The sequence below is a fragment of the Anastrepha obliqua genome, chromosome 5 (genome assembly GCF_027943255.1).
Source record: "Anastrepha obliqua isolate idAnaObli1 chromosome 5, idAnaObli1_1.0, whole genome shotgun sequence".
In the NCBI taxonomy this organism is placed as follows: Eukaryota; Metazoa; Arthropoda; class Insecta; order Diptera; family Tephritidae; genus Anastrepha; species Anastrepha obliqua.
This window is the reverse complement of record NC_072896.1, coordinates 53,675,418-53,688,037: the sequence shown is the minus strand read 5'-3', so window position 1 is coordinate 53,688,037 and position 12,620 is coordinate 53,675,418. Positions and strand designations below refer to the sequence as shown.

The window sequence follows — 12,620 nt, the reverse complement described above, 5'->3', positions numbered from 1 at the left end:
TTTGTAAAGAAATGTGTATAAATACGGAACATTTTTGTAAAATATAGTGAGAAAAAATTGTAACTTTGTCAATTGAAGCAGCAAGTTTCATTATTTTGGGCAATTGTTGGATACAGGACTCTCCCCGCAGCATTAAGGATAGAGGACTCTCCCCGCAATGGATTTATAGCCGCATACAAGATTCTTCCCGAATTATTTTTTCTTCATGCAACGTTATTGATCCTTCCCGCATCGGTTTCTTCCTGCAACGTTATTGGTCCTACCCGCATCGATTTCTTCCTGCAACGTTATTGGTCCTTCCCGCATCGATTTCTTCCTGCAACGTTACTGGTCCTTCCCGCATCAATTTCTTCTTGCAACATTATTGGTTCTTCCCGCAACAGATTTGTAGCCGCACACAGGATTCTCCCCGCAACATTTTTGAACAGGATTCTCCCCGCAACATTTTTGGTCCTTCGAGCCGGATATAGTCACTCCGCTTGCCTTTTGCATATACGCATTCGCTTGTGTACATACATACGCGTAGCAAAAGGCGCAACGATTATTAAGAAAATTATTTTTGTGCATTGTGTGTACGTTTGTGCAGCCGTTCCTGCATTTAACATCGCGAAAATTCTAAAAACCCGTCGTTTGCTTTTCTGTCATATTAAAAATGTCGAATTCCACTAAAACGCGCGATTCCGCTCTCAATGCCATTAAACAGTATATATGGCAAAAAGTATTGATGAGGCATTCACTATGGATGCAGAAAATATTGCAAGCTACCTTCAGTTATTGAGTGAACAGTGGGTTCGTTTTAACGTTGCTCAAGACGCTGTAGAAATTACGTGTGGTGCCGATGTTATTGAAATTGAAGAAAATGTGCGTATCCAAGCCGAAACTTGGTACTCTACAGCTTCAGCTAACTTTAGCCGCGTGAAAAATTGTCGTACTAATTCGCAAGATAGCTCCACAAAGGCATCTGTGTCCACGGTTATACGTTTACCGAAAATGGAGTTGCCCACATTCTCCGGTGACTCTACAGAATGGATTGGTTTTTTCGACGCGTTTTCTTCGTTAGTTGATAATAACTCTGCTTTAACAGATGGACAAAAGTTGCACTATCTCCGAAGCTGCTTGAAAGGTGACGCGTTGAAAATTATCAGTGGTTTTAAAATATGTGACGCAAATTACGTTGAAGCTTGGGGTCTATTAACATCGCGGTATAAGGTTATTCGTGTAATTGTGGAATCTCATCTTCGCGCGTTGGCTGAAATTAAAAGAGCTACGCATGACAATGCTGACGCAATCAAAGGTGTAATTGATGCGTTCCAACAGCATATTCGCGAGCTTAAAGCGTTGGGTCGTCCGATTGAGTTTTGGGATGATTGGTTGGTACATGAGGTCGTCAGTAAGTTGGCATTCGAAACGCGTAAGCAGTGGGAGTTATCGCTCGTTAGTGATGATCCTCCATCTTTTGAGCAACTAATAACATTTTTAGAGATAAGATGCCGATCGTTATCGATGTTTTCGTCGTCAACAACATCAGTACCAATTAAGGTTAAAACTGCATCATCAAGCAAGTCGACAAATGTGTTCCACACGATATCAAAACAAAGTAATGTGTGTGCATATTGTAGTGGACCTCATAAAATTTACAGTTGTGAAAAATTTCGTGAATTGGACTTGTCTACAAAATCACAGTTCGTGAAGCAAGGACACATATGCTTCAACTGCTTAAGTTCAGGTCACTATAAAGACCGTTGTAACAGTGCTTCCACTTGCCGCATGTGTAAACAACGTCATCACACTCTGTTGCACGGTGCTTTGCAGTCAACGACCGTTACCGCAGTGAACAATTACGCGACGCATTCGTTATGTGCTGCTGACGCCACATCAAAGGTAAGCGCAAAAACTTGTGAATTTCCAGCAAGCGTCGACGTTCCACGCGTTTCTTCATGCTTGAACTCGAGCTCCAATCCACCCATAGCTGTAGAAAGAGTTGTGCTGTTATCCACCGCATTAGTGAAGGTACGCGACTGTTCTGGTAATTGGCAGCCCGCACGTGCACTTTTCGATTCTGGATCACATGCTTCCTTTGTAACCGAAGCGTGTGTGCAACGCTTAGGCCTGCCGCGATCAACATCTGAAGTAAACATTACTGGAATTGGGTCAGCGCAAGGAGGACGAGCTAGAGGTGAAGTATCACTTTCTCTTTCTTCTTTCTCTACAAATCAATGCTTTACTGTCAAAACGTTAATTCTGTCTAAAATTACAAGCGACTTGCCAACACAGACTATAGCTACTTCATCGTGGCCACATATCCGAGGTTTATTTTTAGCCGATCCCCATTTTATGAAGCCTGGACGGGTCGATATATTGATTGGAATGGACGTTATGGATCAACTGATCTGTACAGAACTTCGTAAGGGTCCATCTGGAGCTCCTATGGCTCAACTGACGGTCTTTGGGTGGACTCTGTTTGGAAGCGTGAATGGATCTGAGCCTGATATGCCACGCTTACAGTCGTTACATTGCGATGTTCATTTGGATCGAGCATTGAACAAGTTATGGGAGTTAGAGGAAGGTACGCAAAAAACGTTTCTTACGCATGAGGAGCGTTACTGTGAAGACCATTTTGAAACAACGCATCGAAGGGAACCTAACGGACGGTTTGTCGTCGAATTGCCGCTGAAGCCCGATGTAGCTCTGGGAGAGTCGCGAAACTTTGCTATCCGGAATTTGTTACGACTTGAAAGAAGACTCGCTTGTGACTCCGATCTTCGTTTACGCTACAATGAGTTCATGAATGAACTCATTGACATGAAACATATGCAGGTCGCGTCAGAGACTATGAATCCAACGTATTATATGCCTCATCATCCTGTTTTAAAGGAAAGTAGTACCACGACCAAATTGAGGGTTGTATTTAACGCGTCCGCAAAATCAACTTCCGGAAATTCGCTGAATGACGCATTATTTATAGGACCCCAATTGCAGGAAGATTTATACTCCATCTTACTTCGCTTTAGAACACACCGCTATGCTGTAACAGCAGATGTCGCCAAAATGTATCGTCAAATCTGCGTATCCTTAAAACACGCCGATTTGCAACGCATCGTATGGCGTAGCCACCCATCCCTGCCTATCCAAGATTTTCGCATGGTTCGCGTAACGTACGGAGTGGCAGCTGCATCTCATCTAGCTGTCCGATCACTTCAACAGACGGCAAGAGATTCGTCGAATGATTGTGCTAGGGCTGTTAGTGTTATTCTCAAGGATTTTTACATGGATGATCTACTTACTGGTGCATCTAGTAAAGAAGAACTTCGATTGTTGCAGCAAAATATTTCCGAAATATTGAGGGAAGGGGAGTTTGAACTTCGTAAGTGGGCATCGAACTGCGCTGAGCTAATCGCAAGCATTTCTAATGCATCTACGAACATATCACATTATATTGTCGACGATAAGGATGTACACGCTTTAGGTCTTATCTGGAACACAGAATGAGACTATCTCACGTTTGCTATTAACTTGAGGGAACCGCCAGTTAAGTTGACCAAGCGCATGTTTCTATCAGATGCAAGTACGCTCTTCGATCCTCTGGGCCTGCTTGCTCCCGCTACTATAAATTCAAAAATTTGGTTTCAAGACATATGGCGCACTAAGGTAGGTTGGGATGATATCATTCCTGAGTCTATCGCAACGAAGTGGTTGGAGCATCGCATAGAACTCAAGAAACTGGCACATTTGAAGGTGAAACGTTGGTTTGGTACTGAAGTAGCTGGGTCATTTACGCAATTGCACGTATTCGCAGACGCGTCCGAGCGGGCTTACGCCGCCGTTTTGTATGCACGAACAACACAAAGCGACGGTAGCATTATTGTGTCATTAATTTCGTCGAAAACCAAGGTAGCTCCGCTTAAGCCGACAACGTTGCCACGTCTTGAATTATGCGCCGCTCATCTTGCTGCTAAACTAGTGCGAAGCGTGCTGTACTGCTGGTCTGATCTCCGTTATCCGCTTTTCGCTTGGACTGACTCTACTATAACATTGGCATGGTTACAAGCTCACCCCAGCAGATGGGTGACATTTATAGCCAACCGCGTCGCTGATATTCAAGAAGTTTTGCCTCCCGAATGTTGGAACCACGTTCGTTCTGAACAGAATCCTGCAGATTGTGCTTCAAGAGGTATAACTCCCTCCGAATTATTACGTCATCAATTGTGGTGGGCTGGTCCTATTTTCCTGAAAAGCACTGAACAATTGTGGAAGCAGAAAAAATCTAAAGAGCACACTACAGAGCTGGGCATACGAAAGAGTATTCGTGCCCATGTGATTAATTCTACAGATCATTGGTCCGTGATGACAAAATACTCATCGTATTCTAAGCTGCGTCGAGTTATTTCCTATGTTTTACGTTTTTTGACTAACATTCGGGCTAACAGACGGCTTAATGTTATAAAGCGTTTTGGTACACCGAGTTGCCAAGAGTTATTTGAAGCTGAACTTCGCCTAATAAGGTATACGCAACAGTTTTATTTTTCTAATGAAATTTCTCTTTGCAGCGCTAAAAGACCAATCCCACTTCGCAGTAGTCTTTTGCGTCTGCAGCCCTTTCTGGATGGGACTTGTGTTCTACGTGTTGGAGGAAGAATAAAAAACGATGAAATCGCTCCAGATGTTAGGCATCCCATTATCTTGCCTAAGAATTGTCCGCTTGCTAAGTTAATAATCTGCGAAATACACAAGGTCACTTTGCACGCTGGGCCCCGCATTATGCAAACTGTCTTACAACGTCGTTATTGGGTTATCGGCGCTCGTAGCTTGATCCGTAATATATACCATAAGTGCGTGAAATGCACTTATTTGAACCGCAATCTTACCACACAAGTCATGGGTGATCTACCTGTCATTCGTACAACCTACGCCCGTTGTTTTACTCACACTGCTGTTGACTTCGCTGGACCTTACCTCTACAAATTCACCCAAGGAAGAGGAGCTAAGGCTACCAAAGGCTACATTTGTTCGTTCATTTGTATGTGCACTGGTGCGATGCATCTCGAATTTGTTGGTGACCTGTCAACACCAGCTTTCCTAAATGCGTTTAAAAGGTTCACCAATCGTCGAGGATTTTGTAAGGTCATGGCATCAGATAACGGTACAAATTTCGTTGGAGCCGAGAAGGAGTTGCGCATTGCATTTCAACAGTGCATGGCTGATATTAAACTTCGCTCTTTCTTTGCGGACTTAATCCACCGGCTGCACCCCATATGGGAGGTTACTGGGAGACCGGAGTCAAACGTGTTAAGTATCATTTAAAACGCGTATTAGGAGAAGTTCCACTATCATACGAAGAGTTCAACACACTTTTGACTGAAATAGAAGCTTGCGTAAACTCTCGTCCACTCTGTGACAACTCTGAAGCTGCTGGTGACTTAGAAGTTTTAACTCCCGGACATTTCATAGTCGGTGAACCGCTGAAGTCAATACCGGAACCTGAGGGTCAAGGGTTTCGTGGAAATCTTCGACAGCGATGGCAAGCAATTTCTGCCATGAGACAACATTTCTGTCGTCGTTGGAGAGACGAGTACCTCGTGAGCTTACAACGTCGCACTAAATGGTTTCGTTCTTCACGCAACATTGAAGAAGGGGATGTGGTTGCTGTATTCAACGAGCCTAATCCTCCGACGAAGTGGACGATTGCACGAGTGATCAAATGCCATCATGGCACCGATGGACGCGTAAGAGTAGTTACGTTGAAAACACCGCATGGCGAATTGGTTCGCCCTATAGTCAAACTTTGCCTTTTGCCAACGAGAGGAGATTTATTTCATGAAGAAACTAATAACTTATCGTAAATGTTTTTCAAGGCTTTTCATTTTCTTTTTAATATTTTGTTTTGAACTTATTCAGATAGTTCAAGGGCGGCGGTATGTTGAGTTCAATTTAATATTAGATAAAATACTTTATTGTTTTTCAACTTTTGTTAAATTGTTATAATTTTCTGTGAGTTAAGTAGGTTTTGTTTGTAAAGAAATGTGTATAAATACGGAACATTTTTGTAAAATATAGTGAGAAAAAATTGTAACTTTGTCAATTGAAGCAGCAAGTTTCATTATTTTGGGCAATTGTTGGATACAGGACTCTCCCCGCAGCATTAAGGATAGAGGACTCTCCCCGCAATGGATTTATAGCCGCATACAAGATTCTTCCCGAATTATTTTTTCTTCATGCAACGTTATTGATCCTTCCCGCATCGGTTTCTTCCTGCAACGTTATTGGTCCTACCCGCATCGATTTCTTCCTGCAACGTTATTGGTCCTTCCCGCATCGATTTCTTCCTGCAACGTTACTGGTCCTTCCCGCATCAATTTCTTCTTGCAACATTATTGGTTCTTCCCGCAACAGATTTGTAGCCGCACACAGGATTCTCCCCGCAACATTTTTGAACAGGATTCTCCCCGCAACAGCATATCTACTTGTATATCTGCTAGTTTTAACGATGGCTGTTTGCGATAGACTTTATGATCATTAATTTAAACCTTGGACAGCAAATTAGACGCTTTTCATGTACACTTTGCCATAGCCTACTGTATACGAAGTCACATTGACGCGTGCTAGCAAATGTTTCAACGGGTTTTTAGACGATTAAAAGCAGAGTTTATATGCAATATAAAGACAATGTATTTTAAGGAATGGTAAGCGTATAAAAGCTTAATCGCAGATAGCTGAGTGCAATTCCGCACAAGTACGACTAATGTATGTATGTATGCGTGTGATGCGACGTGCACATATCCACTAGCTGCAGTTGAACTGTCAATTTCTGCAGAAGGACGTTTTTTACGGCTACTTTAAATGGTACAAATTAACCGGAAGTTTTTGCTTCGACGTGCTTATTTTGATGATTAAATTAAACTGCAAATCTCAATCAACATAAAAAGTGAAATTAAATCGATTAAGTATCAAGTGATAATACTCAAGCTGGCAAGGACAAATTGGTGGTGAATGAAGTAAAGCAAGGAAAGAGGTCCTGTAAGATATCGACAATTAGTTTATTCAATATATCGATAGGTATTTTGGTATTAATAAAGATACTTTTGGTAGCAAACCAAAAGGAGACTTTTTATTTTTTCGAATCTCCTCTTGTTTCACGAGTACGTCTTCTGATTCTATTACATACAGAAGTTACATTTAGCGGCTAAAAAACTCTACTTATATCTCTAATTTTCGAAATATTGAATAAAAGGAAGCCTCCTCTGCGTTGGAAAAATCGGGTGGAGAAGGATTGTTTTTTCTTGCTGTGCCCAACGGGCGCCTGTTAGTATGAGAAAGAAAGAAGTGGCGTGTCGCCAAATTATGTTTTCAGTTTATACGGCACTTGAGGAATGGACTAAGCAGATACCCATGACAAGTGACCACAAGCTCCCACCGCCATCCGTTTCTACATTACCGAGTAACCTCGTTTCGGTGCCAGGTCATAGAAATAGAATTTGCCAGAAAAGTACAACCTAAACTACTCAATCGGATAAAGCGTTGATGCCAATGCAAATAGCCACTTGTAAATTATTGGCAGTGCATTTTGAATAGATGTAGCGGATATAGCGCATCTTACTCTAACGAAGTTAAGCTCGTTTATAAAAGCCGCAGGATGGCTTAAAAGAGATCTCATAGTGTAAGGAAAAAGTTCCGGTGGTAACACAACGGACCTATGGCAGGTCTAAGTGTGTCATGTCAGCAGCCATCCGACCTACCTGCCTACTTACCTACCGGAACGACCTGGATTTTTATCGGGCCAAGGACTGTCACTCCAGGAACAAAAAAATCGATTCCAATGGGATTCTACCCAACAATATTCCAGGCAGAAATACATGCCATCGAAATATGTGTGAGAGAATGCCTTAGCAGGAAAATGAGAGGTACTCACATCTACATACTTTCAGATAGCCAAGCGGCTCTAAAAGCCCTTCTATCAACAACTATCACCTCCAAATTGGTAAATGATTGCCTAAACCTTCTCAACACGTTAGGGAACCTCAACATAGTAACACTAGGCTGGATTCCGGGACATGAGGGAAATGAAATGGCTGATGACCTTGCAAAACAAGGAGGAAATATGCAACTTACTGGTCCTGAGCCTTTCTGTAGACTCACAAAAGGCCACATTAATGAATTCCTTAGGAAATGGGAAGAAAGAAAACTTACTTCACACTGGCTAAACTGGGCCGGTCAGCGTCAAGCCAAACTATTCCTAAGCCCAACAAAGGAATATCTGGCTAGCTTTTCTCACTAAACAGAGAAGATCTGCGTCTTTTAACAGGATATCTTACAGGTCACTGCAGCCTGAGGTATCATCTAAATAATATTGGTCTATCTGAGACCAATGTCTGCCGCTTTTGCGAAATAGACATAGAAAGCTCAGAACATGTGCTTTGTGAATGTCCTGCGTTGGGCAGACAAAAACTTCATCACCTTGGTGGTATCGTAGTATCTCCATGCAATCTTTGGAACAACAAACCCAAAATTGTGCTTAAATTTTTAAAAATCCTAAAACTCTAGGGTTACAAAAATAGGCCTTTCACAATAGATCAGCACTGATCAGCAGCGCGTAATGACCTTCTAATAATAATAATAATAGTAGCATCTCTTGGAAGAAGACACACCAAGTTTCAGCCCAATTGGACTATTTATTTAATTCAAACTGTCTAAAATGTCTATTTTTCCGACATTATGGTCACATGGATCAGCGCAAGTATCTTTGAAATCCCAGAAGATGTTACGCTGCCATATGCAGAAGAGGAAATGCCGCTGAAATGGATCTTCCAACAGGAAAACGACATAAAATATGGGAGTAACAACATCAGCGAGACGTGAACCCAATCAAAAACTTATAGGGGGATGTGTTTATGAACACATCCAAGGAAGGGTATCCAACTAATTCAAAGGCATTGTGGGAGTTGTACGCTCCACAATGACAGATATCCCAGTTGAAAGATGCAAATGTTTTGTTGGATCGATGCAGCGTAGACGTGCCACCGTCATTCGGATGGAGGAACCTACGGTTTTGTGCCGCCTTTGAACGGCAGATGGTTTTTTTATAAGAAGCTTTTTCATAGCAGAAATACACTCGGAGGTTTACCATTGCCTACCGGAGCTTTTTGCGCTTTCATGCCCGGAGATTCAAGTCTACGTACTTTCGGATGGTAATCACGCACCAACCCATTCGGCTCCGGCGACCGCGGCTGATCATTAGTTGTACCTTCATTTTACCGTTTTATTGCAAGAACCTACAAAGAAAACTAAAACTTTTTTCTTATTATATTTGCACTCATCATAGAATTAAAAAGTGAAAACCTTGTAAAATTTGTTGCACTTAATTTCGGTTGAAGTCGTGTTTTCCTCATTTACAGAACGCACTGCTATTAATATGAACACAACTGTACATACATGCGCATGTAAAATGTACTTCCCGATCATATTGATAAGAGCGCGTCTGTTAAGCGCATTACTACCGGCGCATTAGCTATAAAATTGAAATTTCAATTTACATTCATTTCAAGAACAAAGCTAAAACGTGAGAAAAACATATGAAAGCAATGTGAAAAATATTAAAAACAAAGCAGTAGTAAGTTTAAATCTATACGCGCATGAGCTTCGAATTTCTGCTGCACTAACGATAGCACCACAAGCGCTCAACTGCTTGGCTGACCGAAAACTGGGTCATCGCACACACAGCCACAATATTTTTGGCCGCCTGACGGCAGTAAGCTCATGTGGCTGCTCGCAGCACGATGCGCCTGTGATGTGCTTCGCCCGCTAAGTGTGGCTTTTGTTGGCTTGACCGCGGGCTGGCCTGCTTTGCCTGCAGCACTGACTTGGCGGCCTCACGGCATGTAGCAGACAGGCAGGCAGGCAGGCCAACTAGTCAACCAAGCCTATGAACGCCAATCAGTCTGCTGAATTCCGCTTGTTACGCTCTCTGACTGAAAGAAAAGCACGATTCTTAAGAATTTTTTGCGGCCAAATGAGTCAAGTTGAAGTTGAAGTTTAAGTATTTTGAGGTTGTTTGTAAATACATACATACACACACATATACAAAAATGCTAATAAACTGCATTTACTTAGCTACATACAAATTTCGTTGCGAGTTTTGCTCCCACTTTTTTGGCTTGGCTCGAAAGCGATGTTCGAATTGGGTTAAATGTGGAAGAATTTGAATTGAACTACTTTTTTTGAATTGAATTTTTCCTGACATTTTTTTTCTTTTTTTTGATTGGGTCAATAAATTCATTGATAAACATCCTACTTCCTGTGTAGCGATAATTTAAGAAGGAAAGTCAAAGCTTCTGCTTTCTTGACTTTAGCTACATTAAGATAAAAGCTGCAAAACACGGCTACAGCTTTTCTATACGCTTTAAGTCAACTGCGCCCTTGTTAAACCATTCATCTTCTTTCTGAATCCTCGAACCAGCTTAAATTTTCCAGATAGGTACGAGCAGTAGAGTACTCGTAATCATCTTTCCGCATGCGTTCATGTCAACCTGTCGATAGCAGGGCTATATTTTCAGCTATTCTACCTTATTCGATATCGAGTCTATACCCAATTGCGTCCAGGACGCAGCGTAGCAGCCCATGTGCTAGATATTTAAGCCTAAAAGACAGGTTATGCGTCTTAAGTGAACAACCCCGATGTATACAGTTGAAGAGCCCGCCAAAGATTGCAAGAAAAAAAAACTTTTCTAAGAATAGACTTCTCAAAGTGAGCTTACAAGTTGAACTTGGAAAAGTTGAACTTGGAAAAGTTGAACTTGGAAAAGTTGAACTAGGCAAATATTCAAACAACAAATTTACCTTCATTGACGGCTTACCTCAAACTTTAAGGATACTTCATTCTACTGGCTGGCATGTCATTGAATATTCGAATCTACATTAGTAAATAAATGTACATCTATGCGATTAGTTCATATCCTCCACAAAGCACTAAGAAGTGTGGTGAGTTGAACAATCGGTTTGTGAAGTATTCTCAAGGATGATAGATTACCAGGTTTGGCCCTCAGCTATAGTGAAAAACGAAATTGAGCGAGTAACTTAGGCCGCAATGTCGTCCATGGCAATCAAAGGTTGAAAAAAACGGCTGTCATGACCGCGGTGACGTCAACCAATCAGCTGCTCCTTTCAAATTCGCTGAAAACCGGTTAACGGTCTGATCTTCGCCACACCTTCTGAATTCTTCTCACTCTGAAATATTTTACCGTTTGGAGTCCGTGATTGCGTTTTTAGTGATAGTCAGGCTGCACTAAAGGTTGTAGAGAACACAAAGCAAACCTTAAAGCTTGTTCAAAAATGTAAGAAGTAGCTTAATTCTGTTGCAAGACAGACACTGCGGTGTTCAATTTCCGATGAATTGGACAACTGTGAATCAGCGGTTACTCTACAGGGACCAGCGCCAATAATCGGAATCAGTTCGGCAGGAATTATGAATTGGGTCAATATAGATTATGTACGCAATTTACATAAAGAGGGATGGTCCGGTCTAGAACGCTGCAAAATTGCAAACTGTTTTGTGACATGACCGAACAGAAAACAGTAGAACTTTCTTCTAAAACATGGAAGAAAAGTCATTCGGGTGATGGTTGGTATTATTACAGGACTTAGTTCATGGGGTCAGCATATGACCGCCATTGGAATCATTGAGGACCCGATTTGCCTGTCTTGCTTAGAGGAGGACTGAGCATTTTCTCTGTGAGTATCCTGCCTTTCCTAGAGCAAGGCTACGGATTTTGGGTTGCGATGTCATGAGAATGTGTAATATTTGTTCTCTCAAACTGGAGGATATTTTCAGATTTGCCACAGAATATGGAAAATTCTCATAGGTATACCTACCCCTTCTTTCTGTTACTTATGTACTTTCCTCCTTAACTATCTACCCTTTTACTTTCCACAGCTTTTAATACTTATACAATGAGCTTTTTAGCCTGAGCGTTTTAGGAGTTAGCAAATCTCTCGGTGCTTCTTGGCTCGACTTTTTCAAATTTCAATTTCATTTCAACGCTGAGAAGGCAGGAGCATTCATATCTCCATGTCTCCTCTTCCCCTTCCTTGAACGAATATTTCGACACAAGTACGGGGAGTGCTGCTGGAGTGGCAATCCTTGTCCTAATATAAATGGGGCTCGTTCCGGCAACGTAGAACCGACTGTCGTGAGAACAAGGGATGAGTGGCTCGCTCAGATCAGTGCAGAGCGATGCAGACGATATTTTGGGGATGCGACGAATTGAAGTGTGAATTGCTTCGAGACTACTGAAATTTTTACAAATTCTGGATTACAAGGCTGTCACTAAAGAAATGCTTTATTTTGGCTGAAATGTTGTCTAAGCCATAATTACCGGCGAGAAGATGTGTATCCATGAATATGGCATTGAAACGAACCATGAATAACCCAGTCCAACAGTTTTACCAAAATTTTAGTCAACACGAACACAAGTCAGTAATTATGGAAAGAGGATGTTCCCAGTATCAACTTTGCTAAAAAAAAAGTACTAATCCAGAGGACCTGTTTTTTACGAAAGATTAAAGTTTTAAAATTTGGTGCGAAAGTGCGAATAGGTTATAGGAATTTCTTCTTTGTAGATTTTAACCAC

The 12,620-nt window shown here is 41.7% G+C and overlaps 1 protein-coding gene across 1 annotated transcript; it reads left to right on the top strand.

Moving 5' to 3' along the window:
- Window positions 1-738: 738 nt before the first annotated feature.
- LOC129248752 (uncharacterized) lies at window positions 739-3,489 on the top strand. Its single transcript, XM_054888370.1, has one exon. It carries the CDS (start codon window positions 739-741, stop codon window positions 3,487-3,489), a length of 2,751 nt encoding a protein of 916 aa, XP_054744345.1.
- Window positions 3,490-12,620: the final 9,131 nt, after the last annotated feature.